Source organism: Cynocephalus volans, chromosome 10 (genome assembly GCF_027409185.1).
Source record: "Cynocephalus volans isolate mCynVol1 chromosome 10, mCynVol1.pri, whole genome shotgun sequence".
NCBI classification, from domain to species: Eukaryota; Metazoa; Chordata; class Mammalia; order Dermoptera; family Cynocephalidae; genus Cynocephalus; species Cynocephalus volans.
The window spans coordinates 59,305,383-59,321,891 of record NC_084469.1 but is presented as its reverse complement, the minus strand read 5'-3'; the positions used below and the strand labels follow the sequence as shown (position 1 = coordinate 59,321,891).

General features: G+C 51.3%; 1 protein-coding gene across 1 annotated transcript in view; it reads left to right on the top strand.

The window, feature by feature from the left end:
• The window catches only part of GRIK5 (glutamate ionotropic receptor kainate type subunit 5), a 49,874-nt gene extending 33,703 nt beyond the window's left edge, over positions 1-16,171 (top strand). Inside the window, exons 12-19 of the mRNA XM_063109586.1 lie at positions 308-421; positions 598-707; positions 1,211-1,384; positions 8,561-8,726; positions 9,612-9,837; positions 11,800-11,928; positions 12,035-12,156; positions 15,743-16,171. Of these exons, the coding sequence (XP_062965656.1) occupies positions 308-421; positions 598-707; positions 1,211-1,384; positions 8,561-8,726; positions 9,612-9,837; positions 11,800-11,928; positions 12,035-12,156; positions 15,743-16,171 (1,470 nt within the window). The remainder of the gene's footprint in view (positions 1-307; positions 422-597; positions 708-1,210; positions 1,385-8,560; positions 8,727-9,611; positions 9,838-11,799; positions 11,929-12,034; positions 12,157-15,742) is intronic.
• Positions 16,172-16,509: the final 338 nt, after the last annotated feature.

The following is a 16,509-nucleotide window of genomic DNA, read 5'->3' as shown; positions in this document are numbered from 1 at the left end:
AGGCTGTTTGCACGATGGGCAGAGGAGGTGGTAGGGGTGGTGAGTGTTTTATAAAGCAGGGCTAGGAGGAGGTGGCAGGAGGGCAGGATAGAGGCCAGAGGAGGCTCTTACAGCAGACATGAGAAAACCAGACCCAATTTCAGGCCTGGATGGACTCCTGGAGCCAGTCCAGGTTCCTGCCCCTTCTGTCCCCATCCTCTCCTTTGCTTCTCTCTCAGTGGCTTGTTCTCAGTGTGTTGCTCTCTAACTGCCTGTCTCTGTCTTCTTCTCTGCCCCATTCTTCCCCGACCCTGTTTCCTCTCAGCAGAAGGCAGACCTGGCTGTGGCTGCATTCACCATCACAGCTGAGCGTGAGAAGGTTATCGACTTCTCCAAACCCTTCATGACCCTGGGGATCAGCATCCTCTACCGAGTACACATGGTATGGTTCCCCCAGAGGTGTAGGCTGCTTGCCTGGGGCAGGGGCTCTAGGTGGGAGCTGAACCCCCAGTGGATCTTGGAGGGGCTGGTCAGGCCCCTGGGTTCCTGGTGAGGACAGGAGCTGGGCATGCAGCTCAGGTCAGATGTGGCTCTGGGTCTCACTCCCTCTCCCGTCAGGGCCGCAAGCCTGGCTACTTCTCCTTCCTGGACCCTTTCTCCCCTGCTGTGTGGCTCTTCATGCTTCTTGCCTACCTGGCTGTCAGCTGCATCCTGTTCCTGGCTGCCAGGTGAGTCTACTGCCTGCTGCCTGAGAAGGAGGCATGAGCTTGGGCCTATGGGACCAAGCTGCACGTCTGGACCATCCTTGTCCTCCACCTCAGCGCCTTGGATTCCTTGTGCCCTCTTTTCTCCCTTTCTTGCCCTGTCTTTCCATCTCATTCTTTCCCCCTTGTGACTCTGACTTTTGCTCTGTAGTTCTCTCTCTGGGTCTTTCCCCTTTCTGTTCTTTCTGTCTCTCCTCTTTTGCTTCCACCGTCTTCTCTATTTCTCCGTGTGTGTGTGTGTGTGTCTCTCTCTCTCTCTCTTTCTGCATCTTCTGTGTCTATCTCTGCCTCTATCTTTCCGTCTGTTTCTCTTTCTGCTTCTTCTTTCTGTGTGTGTTTCTGTCCATCTCTTGCTCTTTTCCATCTCTCTCCCTTCTCTTCTGATCATGGTGGCTCTGTCTCCTTCCTCTGTTTCTCTCCTTTCCTCTCATTCTTGGCCCTGTCACCTGCCCCATGTCTCTCCACAGGCTGAGCCCCTATGAGTGGTATAATCCACACCCATGCCTGCGGGCACGTCCCCACATCCTGGAGAATCAGTACACGCTGGGCAACAGCCTCTGGTTCCCCGTGGGGGGCTTCATGCAGCAGGGCTCGGAGATCATGCCCCGGGCACTATCCACACGCTGTGTCAGTGGAGTCTGGTGAGAACCTTTCTGTCTGCCCCCTCCTGGGTCTGGGGAGGGACTGATTTGAGGCCTGGGCAGGGTTGGGGGTTGCTGCAGTCTCCTGGGTGGAATCCTCATTCCCTACCTAGAGCTGTGACGAGGCATTGGTTGGAGAGAGCTGAGCCCCGGCTCTGCCGCTCAGTAGCTGTGTGACCTTGGGTAGGCCACATCCCCTCTCTATGCCTCAGTCTACTCATCTCAAAAATGGGAATAAAAGCACTCATTTTCCTCAGAGCTCTAAGGATTCGGTGAGGCTATTTATGGAAAAGTGCTCTGTGAGCTGTGCAGCCTTGTGCTGACACGAGGGGTTATATAGTCATAACAGGACATGTTGCTGTCTTAGACCTTGTCCTGGTCGTCCATTAGCTGCAACAGCCTTCACTGTCCAGATTCTCCCTTAAGGTCCTACAGGGACCCAGTCTCTTGGACAGAACTTACTTACCTCTGATACAAACCCCCAAAAGCTACATGTCAGAGGGCAGACACTGACAACTCATGATGTCTGGCCCACAGTTTAAAAAAATTTGGAATTAGATGCCAGCACTTAAATATTGGGCAAATTCACTCACACATTCAGATTTCTGACTCTTCTTGAAAATCTGGGAACTCTGGAAGCACTCAGCCAGCGTTCCCACCTGTTGTCTGCTCCGTCCCCATTCTCCCCACTTCAGTCACTTTCTGGCTTGGCCTCCATAAGCATTTGCATTTGTCAGCTGGTGTTTTAAATAGAAGCTCAGTTTAGTTGCAGTTCCTACAACTCTTCTCACCTCTTTTTCCTCATTAGAACCAAAGAAAGCTGAAAAAAATGCTTAGGACAGGGAGTATTCTCCCCAAGTTATAGATTAGAAGACTGAGGCCCAGAGAGGAGCGACTTGCTAAAGTGTGTGCATTCAGCTAGAGGCAGGGCCAGGCTGAACCCAGGCTCCCTCCCCCAGGCCAGCCAGCCCTCAGCACTGCCTGAGCCCAGCCTGGCTCCGCAGCCCTTTGTAGCCTCCCCAGGGCGATCCCAGGCATCTGGCCTTCTTGAGGAGTGCTTGCTTCTTCTTCGCCTCCTGGTCAGAATTTGCGCATCCATGGTTATGCCACAGATGCCTATTGAGCCCCATCCACAGGCCCAGCTATCAGGTGAAGAGTCAGTCCCATCTCTGCCTTCAAGAGGCAGAGGAGCCGAGGATAAACAAGTAAACAGATAAATAAACACAGGATGTCATATTTTATTCAAAGAATGTGTCCCAAATTCTACTCTTCCTCCACTTCTCACTACTGCACTTGACTGATGTTAAAAAAAGAAAACAAAACAAAAGAATATGTCCCAAAGATGTTGTTTAATTCAAGAGTAACGTTAATGGGTGGCAGGCTTTTTTCTTCTCCCAGCTAAGTGAAACTAACTTTCATATGGTACTTGTTTGCAATTCACTTGGTCTACTGGTTTTAAAACTCTTAAGTCTTGATTTTTTAATGTTTTTGGATTTGCATCATTTCAAATGATACCCATCTTAGTTTTCTGTTTCTGCTGCAACAAATTACCACACATTTAAACAACACAAATTTATTCTCCTACAGTTTTGGAGGTCAGAAGTCTGAAGTAGATCTCACTGGGCTAGATCAAGTTGCTGGCAGGGCTGGTTCTTTCTGGAGGCTCTAGGGGAGAATCCCTTTGTTTGCCTTTTCCAACTGTTAGAAGCCTCCTGCATTCCTGGGCTCATGGCCTCTTCCTCCATCTTCAAAGCCAACAGCGTAGCATCTTCAAATCTCTCTCTGACTCTGACTTCCTTCTTCCACTTATAAGGACCCCTGTTATTCTGTTGGGCCCATCTGGATAATGCAGGATCATCTTCCCATCTCAAGATTCTTAACTTAATCACATCTGCAAAGTCCCTTTTATCATGTAAGGTAACATATCCATGTGTTCTAGGGATTGGGATATAGACATTTTTGGTGATGGTGGTAGGAGAGGGCTTATTCTACCTACCACATACCCCAAGTGAAATTTATTAATATTTTTGATATAATGATACATCCAATGCACATAAAATGTACTAGTGAGGAGCTAAACAGGGTGCAGTGACAGAGAACAGTAGAGAATGGGGTGTTCGGAGAAGGCCACTCCTGAGGAGGAGATCCTGGGCTGAGTCCTAAAGGCTAAAATGGTCTATGCCAAAAGGCTAAAAGTCTAAAAGTCTATGCCAAGGAGAGGGAAGAGTGTGCTACCCAGGCAGAAGAGAGCTGGGTGTGAGGGGAGGTGGCTGAGGGCGCTGAGGAGACCTGCTGTGGCAAATCTGGCCGATGCGGGGTAGGGGAACCAGTGGCCTCCTTTCTGCAAGCCATCCTTTCCCCTCCTCAGTCAGGGACCCTCTTCCTGAGTATCATGCTCTCCAGCCAGGCATTTTCTGCCACTTCTCACCATTGTCACCCAGGAAGCCCCTGCTCACACCCCCTCCCTGTTGCAGCCTTGAACCTGGAATCACTCTCTTCTGCATTCCAAGTCCTCCCACACATTTGCTCATTCAACAGATGTTTGTTAATCTCTAGATGTGGCTCCAGTAGGATGATTCAGCAGACCAGGTCCCTGCCCTTGTAAGACTCAATATCCCAGTGTGGGGCAGTGGGGTGTTTGGTGTCATCACCCTAGGGGACTTGGCTGGTGCCTGATCTACAGCAGCCTGGCCAGAACCTGCTTCCTGAGCCTCTCATCTCTAGTGTCCATTCGGCCCTCAGCCTCCTACAGCCACACCTGAGGGTTCGTCGTCATGAAAGACAGCTCTGCCTCGGAAATCAACATCTCCAAGTTTGCCCTCTGACCACAGCCCTTGTCCCTCCCAGGCCTTCCGTTGGTCACTCTGTGAAGTGAGTCCTTTGACCTCCCTCTTCCTGTTCTCTGAATGCTTTCACATTCATCTCCCTGTAGGCTTGTCTCTTCAGCTGTTGTCCTGAACTCTTCTTCAGGTTATATTTTCCTCATGCCCTCCAGGCGAGAAAATCCTTAAACCTCAGCTCTAGCCAGCAGCTTGGCTCCTCCCCTTTGCCCCCAAACCCCAATCCACCAAGGGCAAGTGTGATGCCCTTATTGATTGGTCTAATTCCTGTTTGACCTGTAGTACACCCTGTTAGCCACCCTCCTTCTAGAAACTCCTTGCTTCTAGGCTGCTATGTCTTTGGTCCTCTGTTTCATTTTGCTGTGGCTTTCTCTTGCCCTCCCCATCCCTCAAGTGGTGCTTCTCACATCACACAAGTGATTTTTCAGTGCTTGAAGACCCAACTTTTTTTTTTTTTTTTTTTTTTTTTGTGGCTGGCCAGTAAGGGGATCTGATGCTCTCTTCTTATAACAATTTTTTTTTTTCTTTTAAAAGATGACCGGTAAGGGGATCTTAACCCTTAACTTGGTGTTGTCAGCACCACGCTCACTCACTGAGCTAACCGGCCATCCCTATATGGGATCCGAACCCATGGCCTTGGTGTTATCAGCACCACACTCTCCTGAGTGAGCCATGGGCCAGCCCAAAATTGTACTTATTCTTTATGCCCCTTGTCCAATCTCTCTCTATCCCTCTCTCCCTCCCCCCTCCCACCACTGATAACCCAAGATTTCTTCTCTCCCTCTGAAAGAGTAATGGTTACTCTGTTGATTTGTTGCCTAGATGATCTGTCCAATGCTGAAAGGTATGTTCAGGTCCCCAAATATTATCATAGAGCAGATGCTTCTTCTGTCACTCTGGAATAGGCTTTGTGGAGAGAGATACCCTCTTCTTTTCTTTGGTGTCTGCTGGTGACTCTCCTTGTGTCAATGCACTCCAGTGGCTGGTGGACCATCTGTGTGGTGGTTGTGATGTCTAGCCACTTTCACGGCAGCCGTGGTAACAGTGGTGGCTGCGGTGGGCCACCCACATGGAGGTGATGTTTTTGGCATGCTCCTTGGCACTGGTGGTAATGCCTGGTTATTGGGGGGGGGGGCCCAGTCTCCAGCTCCATGCCCCAGGTGTCTGGGCGGGGCCCAAAGGTGTTGGCGTTGTGCCTGGATGTGGGTGGGGGGGGTCTGGTCCCTGGCTCCAAGCCTCAGGTCCCTGGGTGGGCCCCAAGGCACTGGCAGAGTGTGTGGTTGTGGGCGGGTGGCCTGGTCCCTGGCTCCATACCTCAGGTCCCCTGGCCGGCCCAAGGTGCTGATGGTGTGCCTGGGCTGGAACTAATTTTTTTTCCTTTGTTTACTTCTAAAACGGGGGAACTTCCTCTGGGAACCAGTACTTGAGCTGTTGTTGAGCTAAATTGCTGCTTTGCTGCTGTTTCCCTAGGAAAGACTTTTTGTGCAGCTCAGGGTTTAATGGTTGACATTATAGGTACTTCCGGCTCTCCAGAGGCTGGGTGCATCCGGGTTGTGTAGAAACTCTGATCTGGGCCTGAATCTTTTCATCAAACTGCACCCCATGTAATTCTGCATTCCCAGCCAGTCTCCTCTGAGTGGTCCTGTGCTGATTGGGGGGCGGATTGGCTGTTCTTGCTGTGTCCCAGTGTTCTCCTGGTGGGCCCGTCTCCCCCACCACCTGTGCTCCAAACACTTCCCATGGGACGGGCTGAGCGCCAGTCCCTTGTGATGACTCACTGGCCTCTGAATGGCTCCCCTTTTTCAGCTGTTCTTGCTCCTCACTCCTGCGTGGGTCTACGGGAATCCTATTAGTGGTCTTGCTGTCCTGGGGGCCACCAAGGCCCTTTTATCCCCTGCCACCTCCAAGCAACTCCATCCGAAAGGCACAGCTGTGGCTTTTGTCAGCTCCTGCTCCATGCACTCAGCAGTTCCAGTCTTAAAGCGGCTGCAGCCTGAAACACTCCAAGCAGTTTTTTCTTTCTTTCATCGTGGATTTTCCTCCTTCATGAACTCCATAGGTCTCTCTTCCTCTTCCCCTGAGCTCCAGCAGCCCCAGCTTGGCTGTTGTTACATTTTTATAGTTGTAAATTGGACGATTTGTGGGAGGGAGTGATGCTGGGGACCGTCTATTCCACCCTCTCGACCGGGACTCCTCAAGAAATTTTTTAAATGAGGAATATATCTTTTATTTTTACCCACATAGCTGCCATTTCTAGTGCTCCTCATTCCTTCTTGTACATCCACATTTCCATCTAGAATTATTTTCCTTTTACTTGAAGAACCTCCTTTAACATTTCTTGAAGTGCAAGTTTGCTGGCAATCAATTCTCCCAGTTTTTGTTTGCGTGAAAAATGTGTTAGTGTGTATTATTCTTTGAAGGACATTTTTGCTGCATATGGAATTCTAGGTTGACAGTTTTGTTTTGATTTTTCTTCCAGCACATTGTTGCATTGCCCTTTGGCTTGCATACTCTCTGACAAGAAGTCTACTGTCACTGTTATCTTTGATTTGCTATATGTAATATGTTTTCCCCACTTCTGGCTGCTTTTAAGATTTTCTCTTCATCGTTGGTTTTCAGCATTTGATTTTAATGTACCTTGATGTGTTTTGTGTTTATATGTGTTTATCCTACTTGGGTTTATTAAGCTTCTTGGATCTGCAAGTTTATAGTTTTCATCAAATTTGAAAAATTATCAGCTATTAGTTCTTCAAATATTTTTCCTGTTATCCCTTTCTTTCCTTTCTTTCTGGGACTCCAATCACATATGTAAGGCCACTTGATACAGTTCCTCAGGCCACTGAAGCTTGGTGCTCATTTTCAGATATTCTTTTCCTTTCGTTTTGGATAGATTCCATTGATATCTTCAAATTCCTTGATCTTTTCTGCTGCAGTATTTAATCTGTGTAATCCCTTCCAGTAAAATTTTCCTTTTACTTGTTGTGTATTTTATGTCTAGTAGTGCTATTCACTTCTTTTTAAAAAATTAATTAATTAATTTATTTTTTACTGGCAGGATCAACCAGGTGTGCTTCTTTTTTATACTTTCCATTTTCTTCTCATTATGTTCATGTTCCTCTTCACATCCTTGAGCATTCTAAATATACTTATAATAGCAGTGTTAATGTCCTTATCTGCTAATTCCATCACCTCTGTCAATTCTGGGTCTGTTTCAATTGATTGATTTTTCTCTTGGTTATGGGTCACATTTTCCTGCACCTTTGTATATCTGGTCATTTTTTGTTAGATGACAGACATTGTGAATTTTACATAGTTTACATTGTTAAATGTATTTCTTTAAAGAGTCTTGGACTATTTCTGGCAGGCAGTTAAGTTACTTGTGGATTATTTTGATCCTTCCAGGCCTGTTAAGCTCTTTTAGGGCAGGTGTAGCATTGCTTTTATTCTAGGGCTAATTTCACCCTATTTCTGATATGTTGCACTTTGGGTCTCTACTGAATGTCTCACGTGTTCGATGAACTCCCTTTACTTTGGAGGGAACTCAGAAGATTACCAGCCTGTGTGAACACTGGGAATTGTTCCCTCTTTAGAAGTTTTTCTTCTCTGGCCCCGTGGAGTTTCACCTCATGCAGGCACAGATTGATATTCAACTAAAGACTCAAGCGGTGCCCAGATTTCTGGAACCCTCTCTCTGTGTGCAGCTCCCTCCTCTCTGGTAGTCTGTCCCACAAATTCCAGCCATTTTGGCCTCCCTGATCTCTGATCTCCAGATCCACAACTCACCAGGATTACTGGACTGTTCGGTTTCCCTTCCTGGGGTTGCAGTCTATAAATTAAATCCAGCTGACAGTCTGGACAATGATAAGGCTCACTTTGTTTCTCTTTTTTCTCAGGGATTACAGGCCTATGATGCCTGTTCTATGTCTTTAAATAGTTTCCTAAATTCTGTCCAGTTTTCTAGCTGTTTACAGAGGGAGAGTATTTCCAGATCATCATACTCTCTTACATCTGGAATGGAAGTCTCTGGAAGCAATATTTATTGCATTAATGTATTTTTTTGGTAGCTGGCCAGCATGGGGAACTGAGCTCTTGAACTTGGGGTTACAAGGCTGAGCTCTAACCAACTGAGCTAACCGGCCAGCCCTGGAAACATTATTTAAACCCACGGAGTCTGGCTCCAGAACCCACACTTGTGGTCTCTCCACTATTCAGCAGTCACTGTGTCTTTTGGGGTCACTGGGGGTGGGGGTGGGGGCACCACCAGTGGGGTGCATGGCCACAGGGGTAAGGTGGCAAGAGTGGCTCCAGCCTGTAGCTTACCGCTCCCACCCCTCAGGTGGGCCTTTACCTTGATCATCATCTCCTCCTACACGGCGAACTTGGCTGCCTTCCTCACTGTGCAGCGCATGGAGGTGCCTGTGGAGTCGGCCGACGACCTGGCAGATCAGACCAACATTGAGTATGGCACCATCCATGCTGGCTCCACCATGACCTTCTTTCAGGTGGGGCCACCTGGAACCTCCCAGGCTTGATGTTGGGACCCCTGCCATGCTCAGCAGTTCAGGGTGGGGTGGGCAGGGCCTCCTGGGTCAGAGGTACTGATTATTGATGACAGTCAGGCAGGCTGGGGAGAAGAAGACACATGTGCTCTCATGGGGAGTGAATCAGTGCCATACAGGCCAAAGGGGGTCAAGGAGCCTGTTGGAAGGGCTGGGCCCAGGAAAATAGGCCAGCAGAGAGTAAGAAAGGCCTTTCAAGGTGAAAGGAGCTTGTCCCTATGGATTTGGGGTGGTGGGAAGGAAATAAAAAGAAAGCCTGGCGAGGAGGTTCTGGTGAGAGACTGCAGAGGCCTATCGAATGTCAGGATGAGGCACTTAGATTGGACCCTGTATGTGGGGAGTTGGGAACAGTTGCTAAGTAGAGGGTGAACATTCGAGCTGGAAGTTCCCTCTGGGCCAGGATGGGGATAGACTAATGGTCTGGAGGAGCCTGGAGCTGGGCAGGGGGGGCCATTGGCTGAGGGTTAAGGGAGAGGAAGAGAGGAGGCACACTCTCAGGGCTCCCAGGTGGATGGTGGGTTCCACACAGGTGGAAGACTGGAGGAGGTGTTCTGGGAGGTTGCTGAGCCATAGCGAGGGACTGTGGGGCATCTAGGAAGAGGACTGTGTTCCTTGACAATTTGGTGGGAGTGGGATGACTTGGACTTGGCCTCGGACAGTTTGTCTTGTCTCTCTCTTGAGAGACTCTTTGACTCTTTCTGTCTTCCTCTTGTCTTTTCAATGTCTCGGGTTGAAGAAGACTTCCTTGAAAACAGGGGATGGGGCTCAAGGGAAAGGAAGGGGTGGAAAGACTCTCACTTGTCTTCCCCTCATGCTCCCTCTGCCCAGAATTCACGGTACCAGACATACCAGCGGATGTGGAACTACATGCAGTCGAAGCAGCCCAGCGTGTTTGTCAAGAGCACAGAAGAAGGCATCGCCCGTGTCCTCAACTCCCGCTATGCATTCCTGCTTGAGTCCACCATGAACGAGTACCACCGGCGCCTCAACTGCAACCTCACCCAGATTGGGGGCCTCCTCGACACCAAGGGCTACGGCATTGGCATGCCACTGGGTATGGCAGCAGCAGGGGTATGGGACAGAGGTGTGGGATATGGTGGGGGCCCTGTGAGTCCAGAACTAAGATGTGTGAGCAGGCCTGAGACCAGGAGGCAGGCTGGCTGTATTGTGTGTGGCCTGGGGCAGGTGCCATCACCATCCTGAGCCTCTGCACCTTCAATCTGCAAAAACAGGCCTAGGAGTGATCAGTTCCAGCCTCACAGGGCTGTTGGGAGAGTCCAGGGAGACCTTGTATGTACAATCAGTATATGTGGGCCACGAGGCTTGCAATCTTCCCCCATTGGCAAGAGAGCCCCTTTAGGGTAAGGACCTGGTTTTATCTGCTTCATATTCTTCACATCAAACCCACAGCCTGGCTCAGAGCTGGTGGTCAGAAAATGCTTGTGGGATGGATGGATGGAAGGGTGGAGGGAGGGGTGGCTGGCTGGATCTGCCGGGGAGATTAGGATGTGCCTATGTATACTTCAGGATGTGCTTTTCCAGGGTTCAGTGCTGGATTCCCACCACCAATTTGTCACCAAATTTTGGCGTTTTGGCTTTTAAAGCCATCTATATGCTGATGATTTATCTATTACTGTTCAACCAATTCCCCTAAATCTTAGACACTTTATAGGAGAGTCGGTGCTGTGGCAGGGAAGTGGTGTAGGCTGGCACTTTGGGGGACAGGCTCTGGAGTCACACCCACCTGGATTCAAATCCCAGTTCCCTCCTTGACTGAGTACATGACCTTAGGCAATAGTCATTCAGAAATACCTGCCTCAGGTGGTGATACCTGCCTCACAGGATCATTGTGAGACTTGAATAAATTTCTGTAAACCCAGGGTCTGGCACGTAGTAGGTGCCTGATAAATATCAATCATCCCCACTCGCCACATACCTAGTTCCTGTCATGTGGTAGATGCTCAAGAAGTATCCTAGTGAATGAAGAAATGAGTACAGAATAGGATGTGTAGGGTGTTTGGGGTCCCAGAATGGTTTAAGGGGAGGACTTGAGGGTGAGGAAGAGAGAGGCAGTCCACAGGAGAGGTGTGGAGGGGATTCATTCACTCAGCTGATCTGTCCTGTGCTAGACGCTGAGACACCATGGTGGGTGGGGCAGCTGCCAAGTCCCCACCCTCCTGCCTCGACTAGGGCTGGCAGACAGCAAAGAAATGATAAACATAAGCTATAAAATATGACATCAGGTGGTGACAACTGCTCTGAAATAAATTAAGGGGAAGAGACTGATGGGGAGTAGGGTGCTTGGTGCAATTTTTAAAATGTAGTCAGAGAAGGGCCAGCCTGTGGCTCACTTGGGAGAGTGTGGTGCTGATAACACCAAGACCACGGGTTCAGATCCCTATATAGGGATGGCCGGTTAGCTTACTTGGGAGAGTGTGGTGCTGACAACACCAAGTCAAGGGTTAAGATCCCCTTACCGGTCATCTTAAAAGAAAAAAATAGTGTAGTCAGAGAAGACCACCTGAGGAGCCAGTATGTGAGCAAAGACATGAACGGAGAGAGAGAAGGGAGAAGGAACATTTTAGGCAGAGACAAAGGTCCTAAGGTGGGACTGAGCTTGGCAGATTCCGGGAACAGCCAGGAGATCAGTGTGGTTGGAGGTGAGAGAGCTGTGGGGTGAGGGGAGGTGGGGTGAGAGGGCAGGGGCTGAGAGTGGCAGGGCCAGTGAATGCAGGATCTCTGGGACTAGGGAAGGACCTTGTTCTAGATGTAATGGGAAGCCACTGGAAAATTTTAAGTACCAGAGAAGCATGGTCTATAATTGTTCCTAAAACTGTCTTTCTGGCTGCTATATTGAGAAGGGACTGGGTTGGAGGTGAAGAGAAGTTGCAGGGAAGACCCTGGGCACATGGCAGAGGCAGGAGGGAAGGCCATGCTGAGTGGGCCATCTGGGGTGTGGGGCGGGTAGGTTCTCAGGGCCCTGATGGCCAGCCCACTCCCTCATGTGCCTGTTCAGGCTCCCCGTTCCGGGACGAGATTACACTGGCCATCCTGCAGCTTCAGGAGAACAATCGGCTGGAGATCCTGAAGCGCAAGTGGTGGGAGGGTGGCCGGTGCCCCAAGGAGGAGGACCATCGAGCTAAAGGTCAGCCACCCCCTTGTACTCATGCAGTGTGCCCTCCCTGAGGAAACCCCACAGTCCCTATGCCCACACAGCTTGGACACCCTGGCTTTCCCACCTCAACCCCCAGGTTTGGGCATGGAGAACATTGGCGGTATTTTTGTCGTACTCATCTGTGGCCTCATCATTGCTGTCTTTGTGGCGGTCATGGAATTCATTTGGTCTACACGGAGGTCAGCAGAGTCCGAAGAGGTGAGGAGTTTGGCAAAGGGCAGGGGCAGGGAGAGTGGGATCCCAGGGCTGAGGTGGGTGAAGGTTTGGCACTGGGAGCCATACCTGGTAGGTGGCAGGATCTGGAGAAGGGGAGGGGGAAGGAGTGGCAGGAGGTGAGGAGGGACCTGGGGAGGAGGGGAGCTAAGAGACCCCAGAGGTAAAGGAGGTCCCAGGAGAGGTGCAAGAGCAACAGGGGGGTGAAAAATTGAGAGCATGAGGAGGGAGAGAGGACCCAGGAAGTGATGAGGGTACAGGGGAAAGGAGGAGAGAGGGCACAGAAAGAAGGCTGTGGGGAGCCACAGAGGTGAGGAAAAAGCAGCTGCATGTGACTGGAAGGGAGCACAGCCTTGCTGATGGGTCTGCAGGCTGCACTCAGGATTGCTGCTTCCAGGGCCCTCTGCTTCCAGTGGGCCCTCTGGCTGCTCTGCATTTCCAGACCCATTTGCACTCCTGCACCCCTAGACTGCCGCTGGTGCCCCTTTCCCCAATCTCCACAATCAGCACCCCCCAACGGCCTCCCCCTCCTCACTTCCAGTGCTGACCCTGCATCTCCTCCCCAGAGCCCAGCTCTGTGTCTAGCACCACCTCCTGCCTTCTCCACTTGGCCTGCTGGCTCCTCTGAGGAGCCGCCTTCCGCCTGTGCCTTTCTCACTTCCTTTCTCACCTCCCCAGCGCCATCCTCCAGCAATTCTCTCCTTTCCTCCTCCATCATCAGTTGTCTTCTCTTGGTCAGATCAAGCCCGTCAGCATTCAAATGTGCTGTTCTCTCTCCCGTCTTAAAGAAACCTTCTCTTGACCCCACTTCTCCTACTAGACACCGCCCGATTTCTCCCCTTCCCTTTACAGCCTTGAAAGAATTGAGTCTCCCTGCTATTTCCAGTTTCTCTCCTCCCATTCATTCCGTGACTGGCTCCAATCCGGTCTCTATACCCACCACCCCACTGAAGCCACTCTTGTCACCAGTGACCTCCATGTCTGTCATCCAATGCCTGAGTCTCAGGCCTTATCTGTCAGAGGTAGCAATAGGCTTCAGCACAGTTAATCACCCTGTCTCCTAAAAACTCCCTCTCCTCTGCTTGCTCCTCATTTTCCTCCTACCTCTATGGCCACTCCTTCCTGGGCTGCTTTGCTGGGTTCCTCTTTCTTCCAGCCTCTGTGTGTTGAGGGGCTCTAGGGCTCAGTCCTTGGACTGCTTCTCTTCTCTGTCTTTCTCCACTCCCTTGGTGATCCCATACAGTCGAATGGCTTTTAAGACCATCTATGTGCTGATGACTCCTGTATTAGTTATTTACTGCTACCATAGCAGATTACCTTGACAGCTTAAAACAGCAAACTTCCATCAGTTCAGTTTCTGTGGGCCAGAAACCTGGGAGCAGCTTAGCTGGGTGGTTCTGGCTGCCCTGGGTCTCTTATGAGGTCAGTTATGATGTTGGTTGGGGCTGGTGTGGTTTGAAGGCTCAACTGGGGCTGGAGAGTCTATTTCCAGGATGGCTCATGATCTCAAATGTACCCACGCGATTTTAATTTATGGAGGCAACTGATGACATGGAAAAGCCATTGCTATTGAAAGTAGATTTTTGTTACTTACATTTCCCAAGAGAAGGGGGCACACCATGCCAGGTGGGGCCACAGGGGAAGCACCAGATTTGGTCAGGAGCCAGAAGCTGGAGCCAGGGAGAGCCTGGGCCAGAGCCTTTACTGAGGTTTCTTTGGGAAAGGCAGGACAGAGTAAACAGTTTACGTTTGGTCAGTTTGAATAATGTTGGCCAACTCTGGGCTATAGGCGCTGTCCCTAGTTGTTTGGTACCTGGCCCTTTGTTGAGGGCAGGGGAAATATTGGCTTGGTGTATGAATTAGGTAAAGGGGATAGTTAGGGGTATAGACTCAATATCGTTTGGTTTGTATGTGAAAGGCAGTTGAGCCCTTTGCTATCTTAAAGAACTGGGTAGTTCTGGGAGGGCCGGACTCTCCCCAGCCTGAAAGAATTTTAAGATGTCAAAGTATCCTCAGACACAGAAAATAAACAACATGATGAATACACTGACTCACATGGCAGTTGGCAGGTAGCCTCAGTTCCTCACACAACCTCCATGGGGCTGCTTGGGTGTCCTCACACCATGGCAGTTGACGTCCCCCAGAGAGAGTGATTCAAGAGACAGCAAGGCAGAAGCCAAAATGTCATGACCTAGCCATGCCCTCCTGTTGGTGACATAGACCAACCTTGATGCACTGTCAGAGGGGGTTACACGAGGGCATGACTACCGGGGGCAGGATCTTGGAGTCTGCCTACAGTAACCTTCATATGTGTATCTACTGCACATTTGTAAATTCAGCTCCATACTTGACATCTCCATGTGGATATCTAATAGGCATGCACATAATATTCTGTGTCCAACAATGGGCTCCTGCTTACATGCAAGGCAATGCCATACTTCCAGTTGCTTAGGCCAAAATATGTGGAGTTATCTTTCACTTCTCCCTGCCTTTCATGCCCTGTATCTGATCTCCTAGCAAATCCTGTTGGCTCCACCTTCAAAGTATATCCAGCATCAAACCCTTTCTCCCGTCACCCTGGTCCTGCCTGGGTTTTTATAGTAGCTTCCTCAGTGGGCTCCCTGCTCTTGGCCTCCCTACAGTCTGTTCTCAACCCAGCTCCAGAGTGATCCTATGAAAACACAGCACTCCTCTACTTAAAACTCTCCAGTGGCACCCATCTGACATAGAATAAAAGCAAAATCCTTAAATGACCTATGGGCCTCCCCTGAGCTGGCCTCCATGCCCCTTGACCCCATCTCTTCCCTTTCTCCCCTTTGTGTGCCCCATTCCCAACCTGCTTGTGGTTCCTCAAACTTGCCAAGCTGTTCTCACCTTTGTCCTGCTCTGTTGTCCACCCAGAATGCTCTCCCAGGTCTCCACCTGGCTCACCCAGCCTTTACTTAAAGGCTTTCTTCTCAGTGCCATCTTCCTCAACTATCCTGTTTCAAAATTCAGCATCTCTCCCCACCCACACTCCCTATCTCTCTTCCCTATTTCATTTTTCTCCAAAGCACACATCCATCTAACATACTACCTCTATTTACATGTGTTCTTTTCTGTCTCTGCACACTTAAATATAACCTCCAGCAGGTCTGGGACTTCTGTCCAGAACAGTGCCTGGTACACAGTAGGCACTCAGTAACTATGCCTTGCAATAATGACTGTGTGAATATGGGGCAGAAGATGGGAAACAAGTAGAAGGGAAGGATTAGTGGCAGTCAGAATAGAGAGTGAAAAGAGAAAAGAGAGGAGCCTAGATAGGAGGTGAAGGGCAGATTCAGGAACAGACCCAAGGAAGAACGGAGGTGTGAGAGTGAAGTGGAGAGGTGGGCAGGTGAGGCAGAAGACACAGGGAGAGAAAGAGAAGAGGGAGTGAGGACAGGGCAGAAGGAAGAGAGGACATGAAGAAAGGAGATGGGCGTGGGGAGAGGAGAGGAGGGTGTGAGGAAGGAAAAGGGACTAGAGGGTGGTGGGAAGGGAGGGGCGGCGAGGAGCGCGCCCTGACAGTGACCGCCCGCGCCACCCCCAGGTGTCCGTGTGCCAGGAGATGCTTCAGGAGCTGCGCCACGCCGTGTCTTGTCGCAAGACGTCGCGTTCCCGCCGGCGCCGGCGCCCGGGCGGCCCGAGCCGGGCCCTGCTGTCGCTGCGCGCGGTCCGCGAGATGCGCCTCAGCAACGGCAAGCTCTACTCGGCGGGCGCGGGCGGGGATGCGGGCGGCGCGCACGGGGGTCCGCAGCGCCTCCTGGACGACCCGGGGCCTCCCGGTGGGGCCCGACCCCCGGCGCCCACCCCCTGCACCCACGTGCGCGTCTGCCAGGAGTGCCGGCGCATCCAGGCTCTACGGGCCTCGGGGGCCGCCGCGGCCCCGCGTGGCCTGGGCGCCCCTGCCGAGGCCGCCAGCCCTCCCCGGCCGCGACCCGGCCCCACCGGTCCCCGCGAGCTGGCTGAGCACGAGTGACCACGGGCGGGGCCGGACGGGCGCTCGGACTGACCGCAGGGACGAGGCCGGCCCCAGGCCCCGGCCGCCCAGCTTCCCCAGCGGGCGGGAACAAGACTTGTGTCCCGGCGCTCTTGCAAGACTTGTGCTCCAGACGCCGCGATTTTGCCTTTGGTTCCCAGCCAAGTCCGAGGCCGGGCTCCGGAGCTTCCCTGCGCCACCTAGTGGATTCGCGAGAGGGTGCCGCGGGCGCCCGCACTCCGCCCCCCGCTGCGGGCAAGAGCAGCGCAGGAACCGAAGACTCCAGGGGCCGGGGACTGCAGGGGCCGTTCCTGGGAGCAGAAAGCAGTCCGCGGGAG